General features: G+C 40.7%; 5 protein-coding genes across 6 annotated transcripts; 1 reads left to right on the forward strand and 4 right to left on the reverse strand.

The window, feature by feature from the left end:
- The first annotated feature begins 2374 nt into the window (after window positions 1-2374).
- Window positions 2375-10152, forward strand: LOC135947883 (uncharacterized). Of its 2 annotated transcripts, none has more exons than XM_065496860.1 (6): window positions 2375-2526; window positions 7330-7505; window positions 7970-8618; window positions 8677-9030; window positions 9087-9305; window positions 9738-10152. In XM_065496860.1, exons 1-6 carry the CDS (start codon window positions 2518-2520, stop codon window positions 9930-9932), a joined length of 1602 nt encoding a protein of 533 aa, XP_065352932.1. In that variant the 5' UTR covers window positions 2375-2517; the 3' UTR covers window positions 9933-10152. The 2 variants fall into 2 exon arrangements, with proteins under 2 accessions (XP_065352932.1, XP_065352933.1); XM_065496861.1 differs by having other exon boundaries at window positions 7330-7430.
- A 1513-nt stretch (window positions 10153-11665) lies between these two features.
- On the reverse strand, window positions 11666-13173 carry LOC135940842 (trypsin-1-like). Its single transcript, XM_065485931.1, has 6 exons — window positions 13045-13173; window positions 12944-12992; window positions 12649-12883; window positions 12294-12565; window positions 12045-12232; window positions 11666-11948 (listed from the first exon to the last, which is right to left on the reverse strand). Exons 1-6 carry the CDS (start codon window positions 13096-13098, stop codon window positions 11727-11729), a joined length of 1020 nt encoding a protein of 339 aa, XP_065342003.1. The 5' UTR covers window positions 13099-13173; the 3' UTR covers window positions 11666-11726.
- Window positions 13174-14084: 911 nt separating this feature from the next.
- LOC135947766 (mite allergen Der f 3-like) lies at window positions 14085-15295 on the reverse strand. Its single transcript, XM_065496700.1, has 5 exons — window positions 15201-15295; window positions 14934-15084; window positions 14705-14877; window positions 14391-14644; window positions 14085-14336 (listed from the first exon to the last, which is right to left on the reverse strand). The coding sequence occupies exons 1-5, from the start codon at window positions 15265-15267 to the stop codon at window positions 14139-14141; spliced, it is 843 nt and encodes a 280-aa protein (XP_065352772.1). The 5' UTR covers window positions 15268-15295; the 3' UTR covers window positions 14085-14138.
- A 1377-nt stretch (window positions 15296-16672) lies between these two features.
- On the reverse strand, window positions 16673-18058 carry LOC135947818 (trypsin-like protease). Its single transcript, XM_065496771.1, has 6 exons — window positions 17944-18058; window positions 17671-17888; window positions 17422-17615; window positions 17264-17365; window positions 17061-17215; window positions 16673-17006 (listed from the first exon to the last, which is right to left on the reverse strand). Exons 1-6 carry the CDS (start codon window positions 17986-17988, stop codon window positions 16815-16817), a joined length of 906 nt encoding a protein of 301 aa, XP_065352843.1. The 5' UTR covers window positions 17989-18058; the 3' UTR covers window positions 16673-16814.
- Window positions 18059-18459: 401 nt separating this feature from the next.
- Window positions 18460-21030, reverse strand: LOC135934796 (G-protein coupled receptor moody-like). Its single transcript, XM_065476784.1, has 6 exons — window positions 20857-21030; window positions 20353-20526; window positions 20166-20296; window positions 19315-19468; window positions 19116-19249; window positions 18460-19061 (listed from the first exon to the last, which is right to left on the reverse strand). Exons 1-6 carry the CDS (start codon window positions 21021-21023, stop codon window positions 18895-18897), a joined length of 927 nt encoding a protein of 308 aa, XP_065332856.1. The 5' UTR covers window positions 21024-21030; the 3' UTR covers window positions 18460-18894.
- Window positions 21031-21338: the final 308 nt, after the last annotated feature.

Genomic DNA, 21338 nt, shown 5'->3' on the forward strand with positions numbered 1-21338 from the left:
ATTGTAAAAGCACATTATTCACTGCATGTTGGCGCGCTGGTTCCGCCTTAGAAAGGGAAATTGCTCCTCGCCGCGGCATTAACGAGCTGCTTCCGTAATTAGTGTATATTTTTTTAATTTGGATGGCGCAGCGGATGGCTTTTTTACGCTCTCTGACGCACACTAATCTTTCGCGCGTCTCTGCACTTTCACACCACTTGGGATCTGAATTGATTCTTTTTTCATCAAGTTATAAATAATATGACAGCTCAAGTGAATGTGTAGCTTATTCTCAAATGAAAGTAAATCCAGTCTGTAGTTATATGAGATCAATCAAGTAATTAATTTCCAATATAGCAAGACACGCACTAGATTTTTCTTGACATGATCTTGATGATTGATGAACCGAAAAATTCGATTTGCGATGTTCAATTATGATAAATTTAATGCAGATGAGGAGAATCAGTATCTTAATATAATTAAAATGTGACAGAATTACCCTTCACTCAAGTTTATTTCCTGAAACAACAGCACCAGGTATACCGATAATAATTACGTGCAAAACGCCACTCACTGCTTCTACCACAAAAGTAGAAACCGCACGCTTTTTTTAAATTATCATGCAGTTCATAGAAAATAAAAGTTTGTTCTTCAGTGCAATAAAATAATTAACATAACTCCGCGTTTGTGGAAAAATTCAGCATAATATGAAAATTGTATCTCGATTGGGATTATTAGCACATCTAAAATCTTTAATTGGCACGCCAGTGTTTGCCTCTCCTTGCATTCTACAGTTACGCATTTCATTAACACGACAATTTTAATCGCATCTATAGCAGTCCTAAATAGGTTGTTCGAGTTTTACAAAGCTCTACGCACATTGCAATAAAACGCAGCTTCTATCTGATATATCTAGGACACGCCTCGCACTTCCTTTTGCCAAAGAGTGCACTCTGGTGTGCGCTCGCAATAAAAGACAATCAACACAATAAACAACAAAGGCAGCCGAGGTGCAATACAAAAGAGGAAAGAAATGTGTCGCTGCGTGTATACCGCGCTCCCAGCTTTTAATGACTGACTGATTTCCTTCCAGCGCCGGCGCGTGAATCAGCCAAATCTTTTCAATTGATACGTACGAGCCCCGAGCACAATGAAACGCAATGACATCCTACCGGACCTTTCGCGGGTCAATCGAGGTTACAATTAAAGGCTCGAGAAATCACGGGATGATTGTGCGATCCTGGCAGACGAGGAAAATCATATACTGTAAATCCGCAAGTACGCTGCATCAAAACTAATGGGAAAGCATTTTTTGTGAAGTCCTTCAAAAAAAAGGTTGAAAACTAGATTGTATATTTATTTGTCATTCAAACACGTTCGCAAAACTCTCTCTTCGTTTCCCAATTCTTCAAGTCATTTAAAATAATAAATCAGACGTCACCTCTGATTCTTACATTGTTAATTACCTTAAAAGAGACGTTAAATCTATAGACAATAAGGTTTCTAAAAATAGTAGAATGTGGACAGTTTTTTCATTTATTTATTGAGCTAACTCACAAATTGAAAGGTGTTTTGGGAAAAATCTTCATATTTATTGTTTATTTTTAATTACAAAAAACAGCACTCGAAGTACACAAATAAGTTATATATTATTCAGTTTTGTCGACTTAGCTTTTTGACCACAATTCTTCAATTTAATTCCTGTCTTAGTATGATCATAATTTCTATTTTAAACCTTACAGACTTTGATATATTCACTGATTTTAATGGTTTTGAACGCACATAATTCTTTGCAACGTCAAATGAAACTATGTTTCCTTACAAGACAAAAAAATAGATTTGGATTTTATCGCTTAAATTGCACGGCCCAATTTATGATAGTAAAAAATTGAGACATGCCAAGGAAAGCTGCCTTTAATTTCAACTGAAAAATCGCTAAATGATACACTTAACCGTTTTTTATTTTTGTTTCTTAAAGACCAGTCAATTTTCATTTTTTAATGTAATCATTTTCTCTGTTAGAAAAAAGCGTGGAATGAAATCAACCATTTGTGTGCATTTTAATTAAGATATAATTAAATTTGCATTTCTTTCGCAGGAAAGCACTGCTGCACTTTCAAAAGGAACTTTGCCCTTACTTAACTTCGTGTGAGAAATTTTAGTTTAAAATTCACCAGAAATAAGTTTTGCGAGTTGACTTGAAATGTAGGTTCGGCTCGACTGCAATTACACGCAGTGCAGCAATTAATTGGCAGAACGTTTAAAACTAGCTCGCGCCTGTTGATGAGACGCGCTTGAGCTTTGTGTGTGTTTTTTCTGCTCATGTGCCCTGAGTGAGTGAGACGGGGAAGGCTCGCAATGTGCCTGCTTTCTCCGCGGCGGCGGCGGCAGGAGAGGGGTCTTGGAGCAAGAAGCGAGAAGAGAGAAAGAAAGGCGAGATGCGGTGCACGAGGATCGAGGCCTGCACCAGTCGACACCTCACGTGCGCCCTGAAACAGTCGCCCTGACAGAGTGCCTTTCCGACCCGTCGTCTCCACCATGCACCAGGTAATATTGTTTTTCTACTTCGTTTTCATTGGCCCACGCCATGCACTGACGTGGGCCGCCGACGAAGCACCCCGTGAAATATAATCGACGTGACGCATATTTCTCGAAATGCAGGCAGTTTTGTGATAACTGCAGTCTAATTGGCCTCTTTCGTTTCGTGGAAAGATAACAAACTAAAGGGGAGAAAATTAGAAGCGCTTTGAAGAAATGCGTCGAGGAAAAATAAAAAAGGGAAATTTCGTCTGGCCGGTAGCAAACGACGTGACTAAACAATACAAAAGATGAATAGATTGCCCGGTATATGAAAGCGCGCCCGTTTTGATTTGATGCTCACGCAGGAAAGTACGTGACGCGATTGAATCGGGAAAAAGGTAAACATCCAAAACGAAAGGACGACAGCAGCCAAGAGGCGCGCGCGCTGCCGTGCGAGGTGAAAAAAGTGTGTCGGCCTTTGGCACACACACGCCCGCCGCGCAAACCACTTTTTCAAACATATAACTCTCGAACTTGCATTAATCATCCCGCAGGAATGCAGAACTTTCCTGGAGTATGATCACGATCTCAATTGCTTAAATTTTTTTATTCAGAATTAAAAGAAATCAAGTCCTATTGAATTCATTTACATCCTACAGCAGCCACTTTCGTTATTTGCATGAGACAATTAATCATTTTAATCTCATTATTGTTTAAAAACCCTTTTCTCAGCAAGAGAAAAGAAGTAATTATGCAAATTCATATAAGCGTTTCCGGTGTATGCGTCTGTGAATTTGGCTCCAACAACAACATAATTAATCAGGTTAGGCTGACGAATTTGCGCGGTGGTGTGACAAAATTAGTGTAATTACGTCTGTGAGGTTCCCAGCAATGGCGAGAAAGTTTTCGGCGCAGGATCGCCTAATCGCCGCGTCATGCGACACTTATATGGTCAAATTAGAATAAATGGCGAGAAAAACGCGTCGGACACGAGAATGTGTGTCACTAGCCCAAGAGTCGGACGAAAGAAAACCAGCTAGATCGCCTGCTTTTCCAGCAGCGTCTGTATTTAGCGATTCGGAGCAGCAAACCTATGAAATGAATTCTGATCTAGCCGGTTTTCTCGCTGCGAAATGGGAAAACGCGGCTGCACGCCGCGGAGAGGAAGAAGCGATAAATACAAATCGAGTTCAAGAGCGCGCGCGGATGATACGCGTTATGGCAGCTTCTATATACCTATAAACGATTACGAGCCGGCCCGGCCTGCAAGATGCCAAGAAAGTTCGTGGCCACTTTCTCCGCTGGACAATGTCAAGGGCGCCACCAAATGAACCTTGCTCTTGCAGAATCCAGGTGAAAACAAGGTGCAGGCAGGCCGTTTTTTCGTCTAATGGGAAATCGAGATAAGCCGGCAGTCGTCGGTAAAGGGAACAAAAGTCGCACAGAGGATGCGAATATTAACACTTGAACTCTAGCATACTCTGTGTATACGACTCAAGTACTAGCTTGAGGCAATTTGAAAGCGTCGTAAGAATTTTAGCGAGAGCAATTAATATTTATTATTTTCAACTGGTATGATAGTTCAGTAATTTTTTTCCATTGCGGTTGGCAAAATTTATATTTTTGTCCCGAGAGGCTAATAAAATAAAATAAATGCTTGCTCTCACACGAAAATTGAAAAAATAATGAAAAACACATTAAAAATAAAGCGATTTTACTGACGTCAATACTTCTATCAATAAATTTAATCTCTTTGTTTCAATCGGATGTAATTGAAACAAATTTTCCTATTACAATTAAAACGAAATTGCTTCTCAGAATTAAAAGCAGCGCAGGCATTCATGATAGTTGTTCTTTCCTTCCAACCTTCTGTTAGGTGAGGTTCGCTCGCACGTTATCATACAAAATAACGAACAAAACAAGAACAGGGTGGCCAATCAAGTGAAACCAACTCAGGGCCAATCCAGCGTGACCACAATCGTACTTCACAGGAAAATTAAATGCCCGAGTAAAGGTTCTGAAACTTTAACGTGTGTTTTTCACATAGCACTTTTTGCTTGTTTGAAATTAATATAAAAATATTTTAACCGTTATTTTTTATGAAAACACTAGATAGAAGTGAATTGACCATAACAAAAAAATATTTTTTATTTAAATTCGTATGGTCTTGATTTTCAGGTGTTTAGTTTCTTTCCTCGAGCGTATTGTAATTATTAGTCTGGTTCCCCCGACGAGAACCTTATCATACAGGGGTTTTAAACCCTAGAGCGACCTGCCACCTATTTTGAAAGACTATGAATGGCATCAAAATTCCTCTCCCTGTGCGAGCAGTTCTTGTGGTGCAATTTTTAAAGTATATAGGTGTGATGTAATTAATTTAAATGTACTTAAAAATATACGGCACATAATACATGGAAAACGTCGACTCAATATTTTGTTTCGTGTGTTTATGCCGTCTCTGCTTGTCATTATTTGCCTTTGTTCAGGTTTCTTTTCAATTTCTTTTTGGCAGTAATATACATATTAATCACGAACAATGAACAAACATCTTATCCGTTTTCCGCTTTAGCCTAAACTTATTTTTAGTTCAATTTTATTTGAGGAAACATCTTTTTGCATTAGTATATAATTCTAAATTAGAGTTTGCATTGGTGAAAATGTTTCGGCCATGCAGGTGTAATGTGATACGGTGAAAAGCACTTTTACTCAAAGCTTGTTTTCGTTGCGTCGTTGCACTCTCGTCATGCAGCCGGCGCGGACGCCTCAGACCTGTCCGGGGCAAAAATTTCAAACCTTGCATTCATCTCTATTTTGCCTTTCACTTCGGATATAAGTCTTAGCAGCGAGAACGTCTTTCTCTCTCGCATGGTCAGAGCTGGCGTTATTATAACGCATTGTGTACTGACTACTGAGAAAGTACGCGGGCACTTACTCACCTTTCAAGCACTGAAAGTGAAATGAACTGAGGAAAAAAATCAGAGAACGGGATGATTAATTTAATTATGCATCACTCGGTGTATTACAAATTAAATTATGTCTGATTACGATCATTTTGAAATTTTCTCGCCGGAAAGAAAGTGGTATTACGCATGTGTACATAGAAACGTCAATAAACAAACTTGCAAATATGCAACTGAGTGTATTCAATTCCGTTTTGAATTATGTTCCGTCGCCGAGGATAAGAAAGTCAGATCGCTTCAAAATATTCGTGTTTCCTGTGAAACAAATTTCATCAGCCAGTGCGCCTTTCTCCGTTCATCCGTACAGGTACAAATTTTGCCCGTGGCTGCGTAGTAATCATGCTCCGCTATGTCTCACAAACTTAGGTGTTTTGAAGGCTATTTTCGGTCCACCATCTAGATGCAAGTGAATGTGTGCCACCGGATTTCTAACCAGTTTCGCTGCGGTTATATTTCAAAGTAGACTTTAGAAACATAAAAAATAATGGGGATTGATTACTAACATTAAATTTTCATCAAAATGAGATAATTTAAAAAAAACTCAGGTTTTATTTATATTTTTGGATAAACAGAGTTATGCTCCTATTAAACATTTTGGAGCAAGAAGATCATACTTATTTATACTTCATTATAGGCTAGCCTGCTTCTAAAAATGAGAAAATTATCAATTTCTCGCCATTACTTATAACTGTTAATTTGATAAAAAGTAAAAATTCCATCATCAGATAAATATGTTGTATGCAACGACTTAAATGGCTTATCACTCTCGAGAAACTATTTTTCCTATCGCCAAGCTATATGAAGGACAAAGAGTTTCCGTTCTCACGCGACCCCTTGATATGCTTAAAATCGCACTAAAGCTGTGCTCGCAATTTTTCGCAACTGCAATTATTTTGTCTGCTTGCGGGAAAGTCGAGCAGATAAAATTTATTTTTTGTCCGACGAGACGAAAAAGCAGATTCCTCTATAATATGCTTTCTACCTAACTTGCAGCCAATCAAAGGAGCTTTCGCCTTTATAGTCCTCTTGTTTCTGCGATGCATTCACGCTTCAATTCGTCTTTCAGTCCGTGCATGCATAATTTCGCCATTGGATTTTGATCTCGAGAATAAGCTACTTTTTTATTTGGCGTTGATTTTTGAGAAAGTGAACGCAGCCGTTATTATCAGAGTCATCACAACAATTTTTCATCTCCTGTGGCGGCTGCAGACATTAGGAGCAGTGTGCGTGTTCCGGATCTCAAGAGTTTGCCTGCTTCCTTTACTCAACCGCTTTTATTTGCACTTTCTTCCTCGGCTCGCTCGCTTGCAATTAACAATGGAAGAGCGGCGAATCAGCGAGACTGCCGGAGCGTGATCGATAAATTACTTTCGCCCGCGCGAAACGAGTTTTGAACAGACGAACGGGCCTGGGTCTTTAAGGTGTTTGTTCCGCCCGCCACGACGTAATCCACTTATGTACGTTCACTCAATTATTTTTACAGCAGTCACTTTTGCTCCTACTGACGAGGCACGTGCGTAATGTTAAATAATCGTAAACATGAGAGCTGTGTCTCAAAATAGGTTATTAGCTGTTTATTCTCACAATTTGTCAAAGTACATTCATGTTATCACAGGTCAGTTTACAAATAGGAAAAAAAAGCATGTGAGAAAGGGCGACACTTCTGGAAAACAAGTTTCTAAGACTTTGTCCAGGAGGACATAGCCGAAGTGAGCCCAGACTAGTTAGGTTCTTAAAAAATGAAGTGAATGTGTTTAATTAATAAACGAAATAATGCGTTGAAATAACAATTTCATGAAATACTACAATGCCTATAATTAAAGGAAATTTCAAACACATGTATTAACACATTATATTATTTCTGTTTCAGTTGTTTAGGGCAATTGGCACGGTTTCCTGTCTTCTCCCCTGGATCTTGCTGCTCAGCGGAGCAAGAACAGCGGCTGCAGATAATGTGGAGCCAAGCAAAAGGTACAACATCTTGCCGAGACGTGCCGCAGTGCCGCGTGGTCGTCTTTACCTCAATGACGCGATGATCAACATTTTGTAAGAGAAGCGTGCACGATATCACACAATTAAGTCGAAATTTATCGACCGTCACGATTGCGCACGCCACTAGATTTGATTGATGATAATAATTGTTACCGCACTTAAGTCGAAAGTTTGCCACAAACTCCTACCTGCTATTCAATCTGTGCACTTTTTATTTATTGTAAATTTTGGCACGGAAGACTGCACTCCATCTTCTCCGCAACATTGCTTGGTTTTCAGTCTCATTAATTTAAGAACTAGATTATTTTTAATATCAACTGAAGTGTAAGAAAGCTAAGATGTTACTGTAATGAAATATCTCCCGAAAAAATAGATGAATATTAGTATTTCATATTAATGTAGGCAGATTCCATTTAGAATATCACAATATTTGATAGCTTTTTGTGTTTAAAATTAGTTCCCGCAATATAATTTTATCAAGATGATACGAGACTAAATATTTGCATTTCTTTCTGCAGCTCACAGCAGCCCTCTCTGCAAAATGTGCCTCAGTCCCGCGCAGACATGGCGCCAAACGCTGCTCCGTTCCACGCGGCGCCAAACAAAAATCCCCTCTTCCTGCGCAGCCTGATCAACTCAGCTTCCAACAAACTGGTGCACGGCGCCTTCGCAGGCAAACGCTTTGACGCGCCGCCCGGCTCTCCCTTCCTGCCCCCTGGTGGCCCTCTCGGGTCCCCCGGCGGCCCTCTCGGTTTCCCTGGCAGCCCTCTCGGATCTCCTGGTGGCCTTTTCAGGTCCCCTGGTGGTCCTTTCGGGTCCCCTGGTAGTCCTTTCGGGTCTCCTGGTAGTCCTTTCGGGTCCTCTGGTGGTCCTTTCGGGTCCCCTGGTGGTCTTGGAGTCCCTGGCCAGGGGCTGCCGCCCCAAGCCTTCGCCGGAGGCCCCCTGGCAGGCGCTGGCCTGCAATACTTCCCCCAGCAAAGACCCTTGGTGCCCCATCCGGCCCAGGTCGCCCAGCCCGCGGGCCAAAAGTTGACTCAGAAGGAGTTCCAGCAATACATGAAAGCGGCTGCTGCGAGCAAACACGTCGACACCGACAACTACCTGACAAAGGACCAGTTCCAGGAGTACCTCAAGTTGGCCACCAGCGACAAGAAGAATAAGATTAAGGTGAGATTTTGTGACGCTTTTTCACTCTTCAACCTAAATGTCTTTTTTTCTGATTCAGGGGGCGCAGAGCACCCTGACTCCTGGAGAGTTTGAGAAGCTAGTTCTGGACGCCCAGCATGACTTGCTCAAGGGCAAGCCCAACAAAGGCAAGCTGAAGACCCTGACCCACGACGACTTCAGGAAGTTCTTCGAGAAGGAGAATGGCCGACCCGCCGGCAGCGCTGCGACTCCCGGCAAGAAGCACAAGAGGGGCCACTACTCTCCGTCGGCGGGCTCGTTCTCCTCCTCGGGTTCCGCGTCCTTCTCGGACGAGTACTCCTCGCCCCCGAAATATCTGCCTGCGCACCCTCCCAAGTTCGAGTCCGAGTCAGAAGTTTACCCTGAGGTCTTTCCCGCCCACCAAATCGAGACCGTAATGCGCCCCAAATCTCTTCATATCAACCAGAGTCATTTTAATTCCTATTTTAGGAGGACCAACTGACCAAAAGGTCGGTCTTGGACGCCCTCTGGAGAGCCTTCCAGGCCATCACCGGCGGAGCTTTGACCATCGGCGGCCACCTGGCGCGCGGAGGCGGCGCTCTGCTCGAGGCGAAAGGAAAGTTGATCGCCAGCGCTGGACCGGTCGTGTCCGACTTTGGACGGACCGTCGCTGCCAAGGCCGTTGCTCCCGGCTACTCATCCGTCCACGTGAGCTAAAATTCTCCTATTGACCTTATAGAGGTCCAGACCCTTGATCACCATTGATTGATTGAAGTTCAAAATGCTGAGCTCAATCAACCATATTAAAAAGAGAATATAAAGGGACGAAACGTAGTAAAGTACCGCTACTCCCCTTTCTTGGGACACAATTTCTTCTTTGAAAAATTGAAAAGCCCAATTTGAAAACCTATATTATAGTAAGATATGACCCTGCGTTTTTGTTCATCCTAAAAATAATTCCTGAAGGTTATTTATTTTTCCACCTTCATTAAAAATAAAACATTCGCATGCAGTGCAACAGAAATACGAATTACACTTCATGGTCGTTATCTTTATCACTTGTATCTCGATTCATATAAAAAGATCATTAAAAAGCATGTACAAAAATGCATTAATTAAAAAATTCGTGCTCTGCCGCAGTCTCACGTAACGCCTTATCATACCTACCGTGACTACGTGGAGGAAAGCCACGCTCCGCAATCATCCCTGCTGCAGACGGCCTACGACGTGGCCTCCTCGCTCAAAGTGGCCGCTCTCGGCACGACCAAGGCTGTGGCCGACCTCATCTCCGAGCTGTCCAGCGCCTCTGCCAAAGCGTACCTGCTCAAAGATTGACCACACCACACTTGTGCCACACGAAATCCACTTAATTAAAATTAATTTATTCTTCCCCTTATTCGCTAACAGAGTGCGAGATTGGTCCGACTTATTTAATTATTCTTCTACCGCCGCGTGACTTAAAAATCTTGTTGGTCTAGTCATTTTTATGTACTAATTTTTCGTTTCGTTGCAAGACTTTGGTGGTGAAATAAACAGTTTATCGTTTTTTAGAGTATATATTATATAACCTTTATTTTCGTACAATACCCATAAAATGTATACAAGTTTTCAACTAAAAACAATTCTAAATTTCAGGTACAAGAATCGGAACTAATTTAGTGAAATAGAAATACTTCGTGCACCGAGGTTTGTCATATGCAAAGCACAAAAGCTTTCCGTTTTGTAGGTGCATTTAAAAGCGGTAAAAATTTGTGCAGAACTGCCAAAGCTGTATACAGATTAAGTGCAGCCAACTCGTATTAGCTCGCAGTGAGTGGGCATGCGGCCGTAAAACACAGTGGTGCACCACTTGTAAATGCTTCCGTCATCCTTTGTGCAGCGGAGATTCACGCTTGCTGCAAATAATCAGCTTGATATTAGGTGGAAATTGTTTTTTTTGAGTTGAAATAAAAAATTCATTTTAAAGCGTAAAATAAAGGATTTTTTGCACAATAAATATTGCTCTCCTGATTTGCTCTTGTAAATTCATATTTTCAAAATTTTATTTTAATTATAAATACGACTTGGTGCAAAGTAGAAAGAGTAAAATTCCAATACTTACTGAATTTAGCCCACTTTGGGCTTCCACCTGCGTTTAGCGAATGCGTCCGCTGAAAAAAAGGATTATTTAGAAAGTTAATTTCAACGACATGGCAAAATTTACCACTAGGGAGCTTTTTGGTCCGTTCGCCTCGAAGGCGCTGGCGACCACGCAGAAGCCAAGAGCTACGGACAAAGTGGACAATATTTAATAGAGCATATTGTTACTAATTAAGCGGAACGTTACCAGAAATGAGGGCAAACAGCAGCAAGCCGATGCTCGGACAAATGAGACAGAAAAATTTCATTTTGCTGCGGGTCGGAGCGAGGAAGTCAACAGTTGCGCAATAGAATCGGCGTCTCAAGTGCTCGTTTGTTTTGAAAACTCGGAGAATTCAGCTGATGCTGCATCTGCTGCGAAATTGATCACCGCGTCTTCCTTCATCCCCAATGCGTCTGCGCTGACGCGCAAATTTGCACAGCATCGCACACAACAACACTTTCCCACTCCTTTTCCGCAAATTATGCACAGGAGAGGGACGAAAACTTCTAGTCAATTTCTTAATTTGTATTTCGAATTGGCTGAAATTTAAAACTAAAGTTGTATGCGATGGCGAGAGTAAAATTAAATTAAATTAATTGGAAAAAATAATTTATAAACATTAAAAAACACTCGCACTTGGAATATTTGGTTGATTAAAGATGTTTAAAACATATTGAAGAAAAATTGCCAGCTCGAAGTGTATATTTTCCATTTTCTTGTGCGGCCAGGAGGTGAAATTTTCATTTTCTACGCAGTACCTCCGCAACAAATTAGAATAATATGGGAAAAGTGTACATGTGGTAGTTCATTTGAGTAATTCATCATTTATAATTTATAAAACTTTTCAAGCTGCCATCGTTCTCATTTTTTAGCCTTCAGTCTTTAGTTATTCATTTTTGAGACAGTACTTAGGTCATCTTTTCTACGATAAATAACAAACAAGAGCTACGTTTGAAACCAGCAAATTTTATTAAAGGTTTAATCGCTCGCCCTGACAGCAAGAATGATTAACACTTGGGTGCCTTTCCCTTCGTCTTCTTCAAAATCCACGGGATTTGGCCCTGAATGTCGGTCATTGTGAAGGGGAATGTATTCTTGTATGTTTCGTAATTGTGCAAGCTGATGACTCCTGCAACGCACATGTTTGTGACAGTTTTGGTAACATCGCCGGGAGTGGGTGTCGCAGCGGAGGGTGTCACAACAACAATTGGGCCGCCGCTGTCACCAGGCTGGAGAAAAAAAATCATTAGATCGATCACGATCAATTAAGAGTCACGTGCACACACGCACAAAATATCCGCAAATCCCGGATATCTTTTACTTACACCGAAAGCGCCGGTGGTGCGATTCAACATGCCGTTGCTGCAGACTTGTGTGGACGCCAGTTTCAAGTAATGCGCTTTCAGCTGAGCCCTGCAGAAGGCGGTGGAGTTACCCATCGGGATCTCGGCCATGTTGAAAATGTAAGACGGGCCAGCAGGCACTGGACAATCCGGATCGACGGGATCGTCTTCTGCAAATTCGATCAGAACGGTTTCTATCCGATGACCACTTTTTGCAATTTTTTGTGTTACCGACGCGACCGAAGCCGAGCGCGAGAACCTTGATGGTGCTGTTGTACATGACCATCTTCGGTTTGAAGAAACTGGGACAGCAGAAATTAATTGATTTTTTGGTGCCTGCCAAAGTTATCGACGTGTTGAGATAAATCAAAGCAATGTCGTTTTCGAGGCCGTTGTAAACGAACTTCTCGTGGATGACCCACTGGTCCTTGGTGGCGTTAAAGTTCTGGGCGCTTGCCGAGGTGCGGTCAATGTCACCAATCGTGACCATAGCATAGCTTGCCCTGCAAGTATTTCAGTCATTAAGAGTTTCCAAGGCAATAAAAATTCAATCGCGAGGATTTCGTTGAAAATATTGTTCTCAGACCTTTCAAAGCACTGTGCCGCAGTGAGGATCCAAGACTCGTTAACAATGGCTCCACTGCACTGGTGAACAGGAACGTCTTGGGAGGTGTACGTTTCAATGTAAGCCATGAAGGGCATGCTTGTGTTTCCCTCGGCTCCACCGTAAACATTTCCAATAACGTTGTTGGACGACCTTGCATCCGAGCTCATGTCCTCCAGAGGCTTAACCTGCGACACCTTCATGGCTCGCAGCTTGTCTGGGTGATGAGGGACGGAAATTAATCAAAAGAAAGGACAAAAACCGTGCGTGGCCTTACGGATCTCAAACGGAGTCAGGAATTCGTTGTTAAATTTCAGTTCCGTCGCCTAAGCAAAATGGAAATTTTGTCTGCCCGATTTTGAAAGTGGATCCACTCACCTGTATGGCGGCTAAAGAAAGGGCCAACAGGCCCAGAGTTCTCAGTCCCAACATGTTCGTCGTCCGTGTCCGTCGTCGTCAACTGGAATGATTTGCTACCGGCGGCGACCGTCTTTTATACCGTCCCTGACCGCCACCACCATCACCGTCTTTTAGCAAATGGAAAAGCAGGACGTGTCTTTTCCGTGTACAAGGAACTCGCCCTTTGTTATCAAGTCTAAGGAAACTGCTGTCCTTATCAAACTAGCACGCCTCTGCTTTTGAGTGCGGAAACGTGGTGAATTTGAATTTGCTGTGAATGCACACTCGTCATTGCCTAGTTAAACACACTAATTATTGTAAGCTAGGAGCAATTTTTTATAATTTTTAAGTTAAGTGTGATTAATAGTTCCAGAGCTAAGTAAAATAAATATTTTTATCGTAGATTTGATTTTCTGTTGCCAGTAGTAAATAGAGAACCTTTTATTTATAAGATCTATTCTATGTATCTTTTGATAGCAATTGTTGAGATTTTTTTAAATATTTTAAATTTTCACGTTTCTCTCAACACCTTAAAGTTTTTGTGACAATGTTTTAGCATAGGCCTTGTTTGGCTCTGCTATCTCTTGATCGCCGACGTTTTAACGACCTGATCGCTGCTTATTCAAGTGCCTTTTCACTCTTTTTTTAATGCATATTTTGATGTATAATATGGTATAAGAGGAATAAATAAATAATATCATTTTTACTAATTGTCATTTTAGAAGCAAATAAAATGTTCTTACTTTTGTGCCATTATGTGCATTAATTTCTTACAGTTTCATTCCATTTTATTTATTTCTCACAAATTTTAAATGTACACAAAAACGATTTACATGCACACTCCATTTATTTAATAAAATATTATTAAAATTTATATAGAGCGCACCAATCTTATTCTCTGATTTTTACGTCCTTCAGATGGAGTTTTCTTATTTCAAATAATGACCTATAGCTTTAATGGCCCTGAATCATAGGTTAGAAAATATTAATGTCTTTCTTTTGTAAAACAAATGCAACGATTCAAATACGATTCATTTTATTTTCGGGATCAACGAAAAGATCAGTATAAAAATTTATTGAGACTTCGGTCCTCCCATGGATTGGATCCACTTGAAGAAGGGGTCGATCCTGACGAACAGATCTGGCGTGTGCTTGTTGGCGGCATTGGGGGTCACTGGGCAGCGATCATCAGTGTCCTTGCTTGCCAAGCCCACCAAGAATGGCTTGTTGGTCTTCTTGTCGACCGCGATGACCGGACTGCCAGCGTCGCCCTGCGGGAAGCGCGTTTATCAGCAAGAGTCGCGTGTGCGTTGTTTCATAAATACCGGACAAATGCCAACGGTTTGGGAGGGAGCCATGCAAAACAAAGATTTTTGCAGGTGGTACCAGTAGGGTTTTTTGGCGTAGATGTTAGTGCAATTCTTAGTCGGCAAATAGGTAAATTCGACGGACTGCATGGTGTCGGGCATGTTCGTTTCGTTGTAGTTACCGAAACTAAACCAGGTCAGCTGCCAGTTCTTTCCAATTGCGTCCCCCCTGACATTGGAGCCCTTGGGAAGACTGATCGGGAAGACGGTACCTGCAGAAATAAATAAAATGAACAGTCGGAAACAAAAACTGGGAAGAGAAGGAGACGCACTCGTGATATTGAACGGCGGGTAGACGCGGATGATGGCGATGTCGTTAACGTGCGTGTTCCTCATGAAATCTGGATGGTAGTAGATCTGGGTCATGTAGGAGATTTGTCCCGTCGCGATTTCCGCCACCAGGTTGTCGGTGCGGAAGCCGGAGGAAATGATCGCGGCATTCGCGCTGTGACAGAGTTAATTTCAGTCTGAGAAGAATTTGGAGAGTCAAGATAGGCTTACCCGAACATGCACGATGCGACCGTCAAGATCAGGGAAGAGTTTATAAGCACTCCGCCGCAGAACTCGGTGTTGTTGATTTCCAGCCCCAAAGGCAGAATCGTGGCCACGTAGCCGGGGACAAACTGGACGTCCGCACCCCCAGTGAAGCGGCCTGCAATTTTTTTTTAATAAGTTTTAGTTTTTCACCAGGAAAAATGAAAACCCATTTAAATCTTGACCTGTGCTGATGACCAAAAAGTATTAAAAATGTATTAAAAGCTGTCACACCTTCTAAATCCTCAGCGAAGGCTTGAGAGCTCAGCAAGATGAGCGCACCAATAACTGTCCACGACATGTTCAAGACCTTCTTCTCGAGCTCTCCTGAGAAATGTGTTGGAAACCACGAGCCCTCCTCCTTTTATAAACGACTATTCTACGTGGGAGGATATAAAATGTGGCTGTGCACCAATAAAATTTCCCTGCGAATAAAAATTCAAGGTGGCACTGGCTAGGGGGAAAAGATAATTTAATGGCTCATTTTCCCTGTTGAATGAAATTTATAAAAATTCCAGGAAATTAAAAGTTAGCAACATTTATTACATCGTACAATCAATTTTATGGCTTTCTACCTACCTCTGATGGGAAATAATTAATTTTATTTCTTATTTAAAATACGAGAAAGGACATTTCTTAGAGAAGCAGGTGAATTTTATTTCAAAGTTGGTTAATGTTGCTGAGAGCTGCATTGCAATACTTTTAATATGGATTGCATCTCTCAATTAATTTCAAAATGTGTATACTGATCTAATTTTAATAATAACATTGCCGAAGAACATGATTAAAAGGCATTTCTAGCAATCAAGAGCTGCATTTACGTTGTAAACAAAATTATTTTGTCCTAAAGGAAGGTTAGCATCCTGTTGTTTTAAAAATAAATAGCTTCTTTTCAACGGTTCATCTCTTTCAAGCTTTACTTGGATGCATGGAAGTAATAATTAAAGAAACAAGTAGCATATTATATTTCATTTACTCAGCAAATTAATCCAATCGCAATTCCAGCTTTCCAAAGTTAAACTTTATAAATATATGGGTTCATTTCATTACGTCAATATAAATTTAAAAAAATCGGTAAGTCTTAGGGACATTTCAAATTGTAATGAAAGTGTTCAATGAAGAAATTGTATCTTTATTGAAAAAAGTACACGCACAAAATACAAGCTAAACTGCATGCCTATATTATGTATTTTAATATTCGTATTTTCAATATCAAATATGACACATTTGAAAGTTTTTATGATAGTGAGAAACAGTTCACTTTCGTGGCGCTTTTATAGATAAGAACCTTTTAAGTTGGTTATCATTAAATTCAGGTTCGTCCCTCATATAAAGAAATGAATTTTTATATGTTAATGGTCTCGCTCCCTTAGGTCGTAAAAGTCACTCTTTCTTTGAAAATATAACAGAAAATTGTGCTATCAAATCGTGAGTTTCAACGAGTTGTTCGCTAGAACCACAATTAATGCCATATTTCTTGCAAAGTTAGATTTTTTAATTGAAAAATGAAGATTTTTTGTTCGTTTGAAGGTAGAATAATTATAACTCCTGTAGCTTTGAAACGCAACCTGCTCGACGTGCGTGCTGTGCACAAAGCCTAATTTTTAACGAGTTATTTTGTTTAAATTTTATTTTTGAGCTAATTTAAAAAATAACATATGAGATATTCATATAACTTTTGATTTTAAAGGAAACAATGCACGGAATGTGTTCGATTTTCATTTTTATTCACCAAATTCCTATTTTAAAACGCTCGCTCCGGGTCTACAGATAAAATTTTTCTCTTTTTTTAAATAAATTATGCCAGATGATTTTTAGAGAAAGCGCGTCATTACAATAATTGATGGATTATCCCAACAAATTCTCTCGTTTATTTGCCAAAGACTTGATCCACTTGATCGAAGAGGCGACGTTTGTAAACAAACTCGGCAGCGAGTCCTGGCACGCGTTGGCAATCGGCTTCGTCGCGATTCCGATCAGAACCTGTTGATTCTTGGATCTTGCGTCTTGGAATCTCAAGGATGCGCCGACATCATCGTCCTGCAGAAGAAAATAAAAATCCAAATGAGTGTCGAATCGATTTGACTCGCTCACCTCGCAGGTCGAGGGAATTCCCTTCGTGATATTAGCGCACAATACGGAGTTGGGCAAAACGACACTTCCGTACGCGGCGGCGCACTGCTTGTGCGGCATTACTAGGGCGGTCGAAGACCCCAAACTGTCCGAATCGCCACCGTCCAAGGTCTCTCCTAGAAACAACCATTATAGACTTATTACTTTAAAATCTTAATACGTACGGCTCGCTCCCCATCCTATGACGGAGACCGTTTTCAGCTTTGTGTTTGCATCCGGCCGAGCGTTGAACTGAGGAGCCAATTTGATAGTGCTCACGGTGCTTCCTGTTGATTTCATTTTTAAAAAATAATCCTTTTATTGAATTTTACAGGAGCATCACCATCCATTTGAGCTGGAGTTTGTAGCGTAACAACAGCCAAGTCGTTCTCGTGAAGACCAGAGTCTGGCTGGTAGCGATACGAAGGGTTGATGGTCACGCTCTGGACCAGAATTTTTTCATTGATGACCATCTTGGTTTGCGTGTTCAGACCGATTTTTACAGAACTTATGTCCGTTTTTAAATTTCCATTTTCACTACAAAAATCGGTTTAATAAAAATAATTAATTTAAATGCGAGTATGAAATTTACTCTTGGAAACAAGAAGCAGCGGTGAGAATGGCTTTGTTGGAAATCAATGCTCCGTGGCAACGCGCGTTCGCAGTCAGGATGAGGGCGACTTCCGCAGGTTGTTTTCTCTCGGTCACGACGTCCTGGTCTTCCTGCGTCGAAGGATCGATCGGCTGGGGATTATTGTTGGCGATGTTCAAAAGTTGATCAAGCAGGGATCCGGAGATGAAAGGGGCAAACTGCAAATATATTTTATTTAATTTAGTAAAATTAAATTTTGGTTATTGAACTTACCAAAAATGTGGACAAGCAAAATGCGGCAAGCAACGTTGAATTCATGTTGAGCGAAGACAAATATTAACGTCCTTGTGCGGTACATTTCCATGCACCAACTTTTTTTATAAAGTTCGTGATTTTAAATTTATCAACGAGACAGTCTGCACATCAAATTTTCAGCAAAAGGCAGCTTGCGAACAATGTAATCTACCAAATGGCACTTTCCTCGTGGCACTTATGCCCAGACGTGCCTCGATGGCCGAGCAGATTTGGTATCAAGAGAGGAAAAGTTGGCGAGCTTGATTTGTGTACAAGTATACGCGCATTTTTCGCAGATAAATTTTTCTGCGAGAAACAACTCTGAAATTTTTTGTCAGCTCATCAGCACGTCGTTCCTGCTGATTGCGAGGTAAAATACTTTGAAGTGTTTCCTCAATTAAACCATGCGGTTGCAAAAGAACTTAATTTTTGTCAGCCTTGAATTATTTTGAGAGTGAATTCTAAAATTAAATTAAATTTTGAAACTTACTCATTTTGAAATAGGTGTTTATTTAGCTTCTACATGCACTTAATCCATAATAATTTTACAAAAGAAATATTTAAACTATTCTGGTTTTATTCTAATGAAGGTAGATGCACTTGTGGTTGTCAAAAATTCAGTTAAAATTTAACGCAGTTTCCTCGATTAATACCAAGCTGTTTGATTTCTCGTATAACTACAGAAATTTCCTGCTCAACTAGTTTCAGCTGCTGGTTGCAACCCTAATTCATGAGCTTGCTTTCCTGTCTAAGAGTTACCCCAGCATCCAAAACTATTCGAGAAGGGGATAAATGAAGAAATACAAAAAATTAAACATCTCGCTTGCTGTTAATTTCAACTGAACATAATTAAACGAGTTTAGTGCCTAAATCATCATTACGCTAGTTTACAAACAAATATATTTGTGTAAATGCAAAGCTAACATGATTCTACATGGGCAAATTTTGTTCCTCTCTGTAAAAGTCCACTTCCTCCATGGCCTTGCAGCCTCTCAGATTTTTGTAAGCTGCCCTGTACTTTTCGTTCATCTTGTAGTAAATTATCGGATTGATGATTGCAGAGAGCAGTGGCGGAATCCGGTAGGTTACGTAGAGAGCTGAAAATTGAACGTGATAGATGCTGGGAAATTAGATAGTCAAATAAACGTCACCTCCAGATGACCTGTAATCCTTTTTCGCCCAAAGCAGAATCGACGGGATCAGGTAGCAGAGCACGTAAATCGAGAAAACGGCAAAAACCATCTTCGCGTACACCAGCTCGTCGTCGTGCCTGCCAATTTTGGAGCTGCAATGAACAGATTTTATTTAATATTGCACATGATGATAATAATAATCGGATCGAGAGCGTACATGGAAAGCGCATTTCTTATTCTGATGAAGCTGTAGGAAATGACCAGCAACGCAATCATGAAGATCGCGATGGCAATGAAGACCTCGCTTTTTTGTCCTGCAATCGTGCCATTGTTGATGCAGTAGCCCGTTCCTTCGTCAACGTGGATGTTGCCTTTAAAAAAATTACTATCAGTGCCACAAAAAATGATAATGCCCGCATTAACTCTGTGTGTAGCATTTTTATGGCCTCGTGTGAAGTTTATAAAAAAAAACTTGCTTTGAGATGTTCCAACTTTTAAAGAAATACGACGTTGACAGATCAATTAGATGCAATGAAAATTTCTTGGAACCTCTTCCCAAATATTACAATTGAGATCAATAGGAGCCAAAATTAAAGGTTAAACTCTATAATTGTCATTATTTTTAAAGCCTTTTTTGTTTTTAAAAGTTGAGTCCATTCAAAAAGACTGCTGATGATAGTTAAAATAACAAGCTGCGCGTTGAGTGCGTGTTTTTTTATGCATATGCTGGGTTCCGGTCTCACGCGACGCAGGCATGACAACGGAGAAACACATTTGTTCGTCTCCTTTGTCAAATCTTGTTATTCGCTCGCGTTTTTTTTTGCAGCCAGCGAACCTCGTTTGATCCGAGTGAGCTCATTAATTTGGTCCACGCCGTCCTCGCGAGGCAAAAAACACACAGCATTTTGCGCACCAACTCAATCCTCAATTAATTACTCTCTAAAATCTAAAAACCCGGTTGAGATTATAATTTGCAAATATTGAAAGGGTAACGAGGCGTCAGTTTAATTAAAAAAAAAATTAATGCATTGATAGAGCTAATATTTCTCAATCAATGTTCGACTTTACCCCAAACTCCAAACAAAGCAGCGGCCGTGAACCCATAGCCAATGCTCCATCCCACAATAATCATCATCCACATTCGCGTCTTCCCGAGCAATTTGGCTGCAGTCGACCTTGTGCACGTGATTTTGACATAGCTAAAGTAGAAAACTATTTATTTAGTTTCACGTCAGAAAAGTTGCGAGTGTCTCGCCTCGAGAAAGAGAGGAGGGCAATCATGATGATTGAGGTTGGTCCGTTGCCGTATCCGATTAATGAGCTGACGGCGCACAGCTCCTCGCTCAATTCCCAATTGGAGTAGTTGAGGAAGTCGAAAATCATCACCGGCACCAAAATCAAACACACAAGCAAGTTGCTGGCTGACAAACTGTGGACAGAAAAAACGGATTTCTTAATCCTGGAAAGAGATTTTTAAATTAAAAAATGTTACTTCCATTTAACTATAGCTAATTCTGCTACGGGAAAGTTATAAAGTCGAGAGGAGCTTGCACCGTTGCTCGGTGTGCACGCACATTTACAGTTAAGATCAAATAAATAGCCCTTTGAAGCCATCAAAAAACAAAATTAACAAGCGTAAAAAATGCGTGATCATCAGATCAAATTGAGAGGGTTAATTATGTGATGTTCTAAGTGAAATCCAATAAATATTTCCATTTTTCTTTATCAGACACAAAAAAAGACGTTTCCAATAGCACACCTGGAAATAAAATAGGCGGAGGGGCATCTCAAGCTTTTGTTCTTGGCTAAAATCACGATGGTCAGCGCATTCCCAATCACTCCCAACACGAACAGCAAAGTGCAGATGATGGCTCCGAGCAGCCACCAGTGCGACATGAAGGAGTCCTCCATCTCGACTGTTTTCATCTAACGTGCTTGCCATCGCTAATTGATTGTTGACATTTTTATTCAAAGATCATTACGCTTGCGTATACACGTATGTTTTTTGACTGGCTGACTGTCTCTTAAAATTTATTTGAGTCTCAATAACACATCAGAGGTTTAATCTTCGGATTCGCATCAAATAAAATAAAATATCAGTTTGAGCTCATGAATTGGCGCAAATTTACGGAAAAATTTCAACGCAAAATCTAAAAGCTCTTTCCCATCCTGCGAATTTCGCTCTAGAGAAATATAGAGCGATGATTTCGATTTTTTAAACTTGCACACGGAAGCTTGACG

This window comes from Cloeon dipterum, chromosome 1 (genome assembly GCF_949628265.1).
Source record: "Cloeon dipterum chromosome 1, ieCloDipt1.1, whole genome shotgun sequence".
Taxonomy (NCBI): domain Eukaryota; kingdom Metazoa; phylum Arthropoda; class Insecta; order Ephemeroptera; family Baetidae; genus Cloeon; species Cloeon dipterum.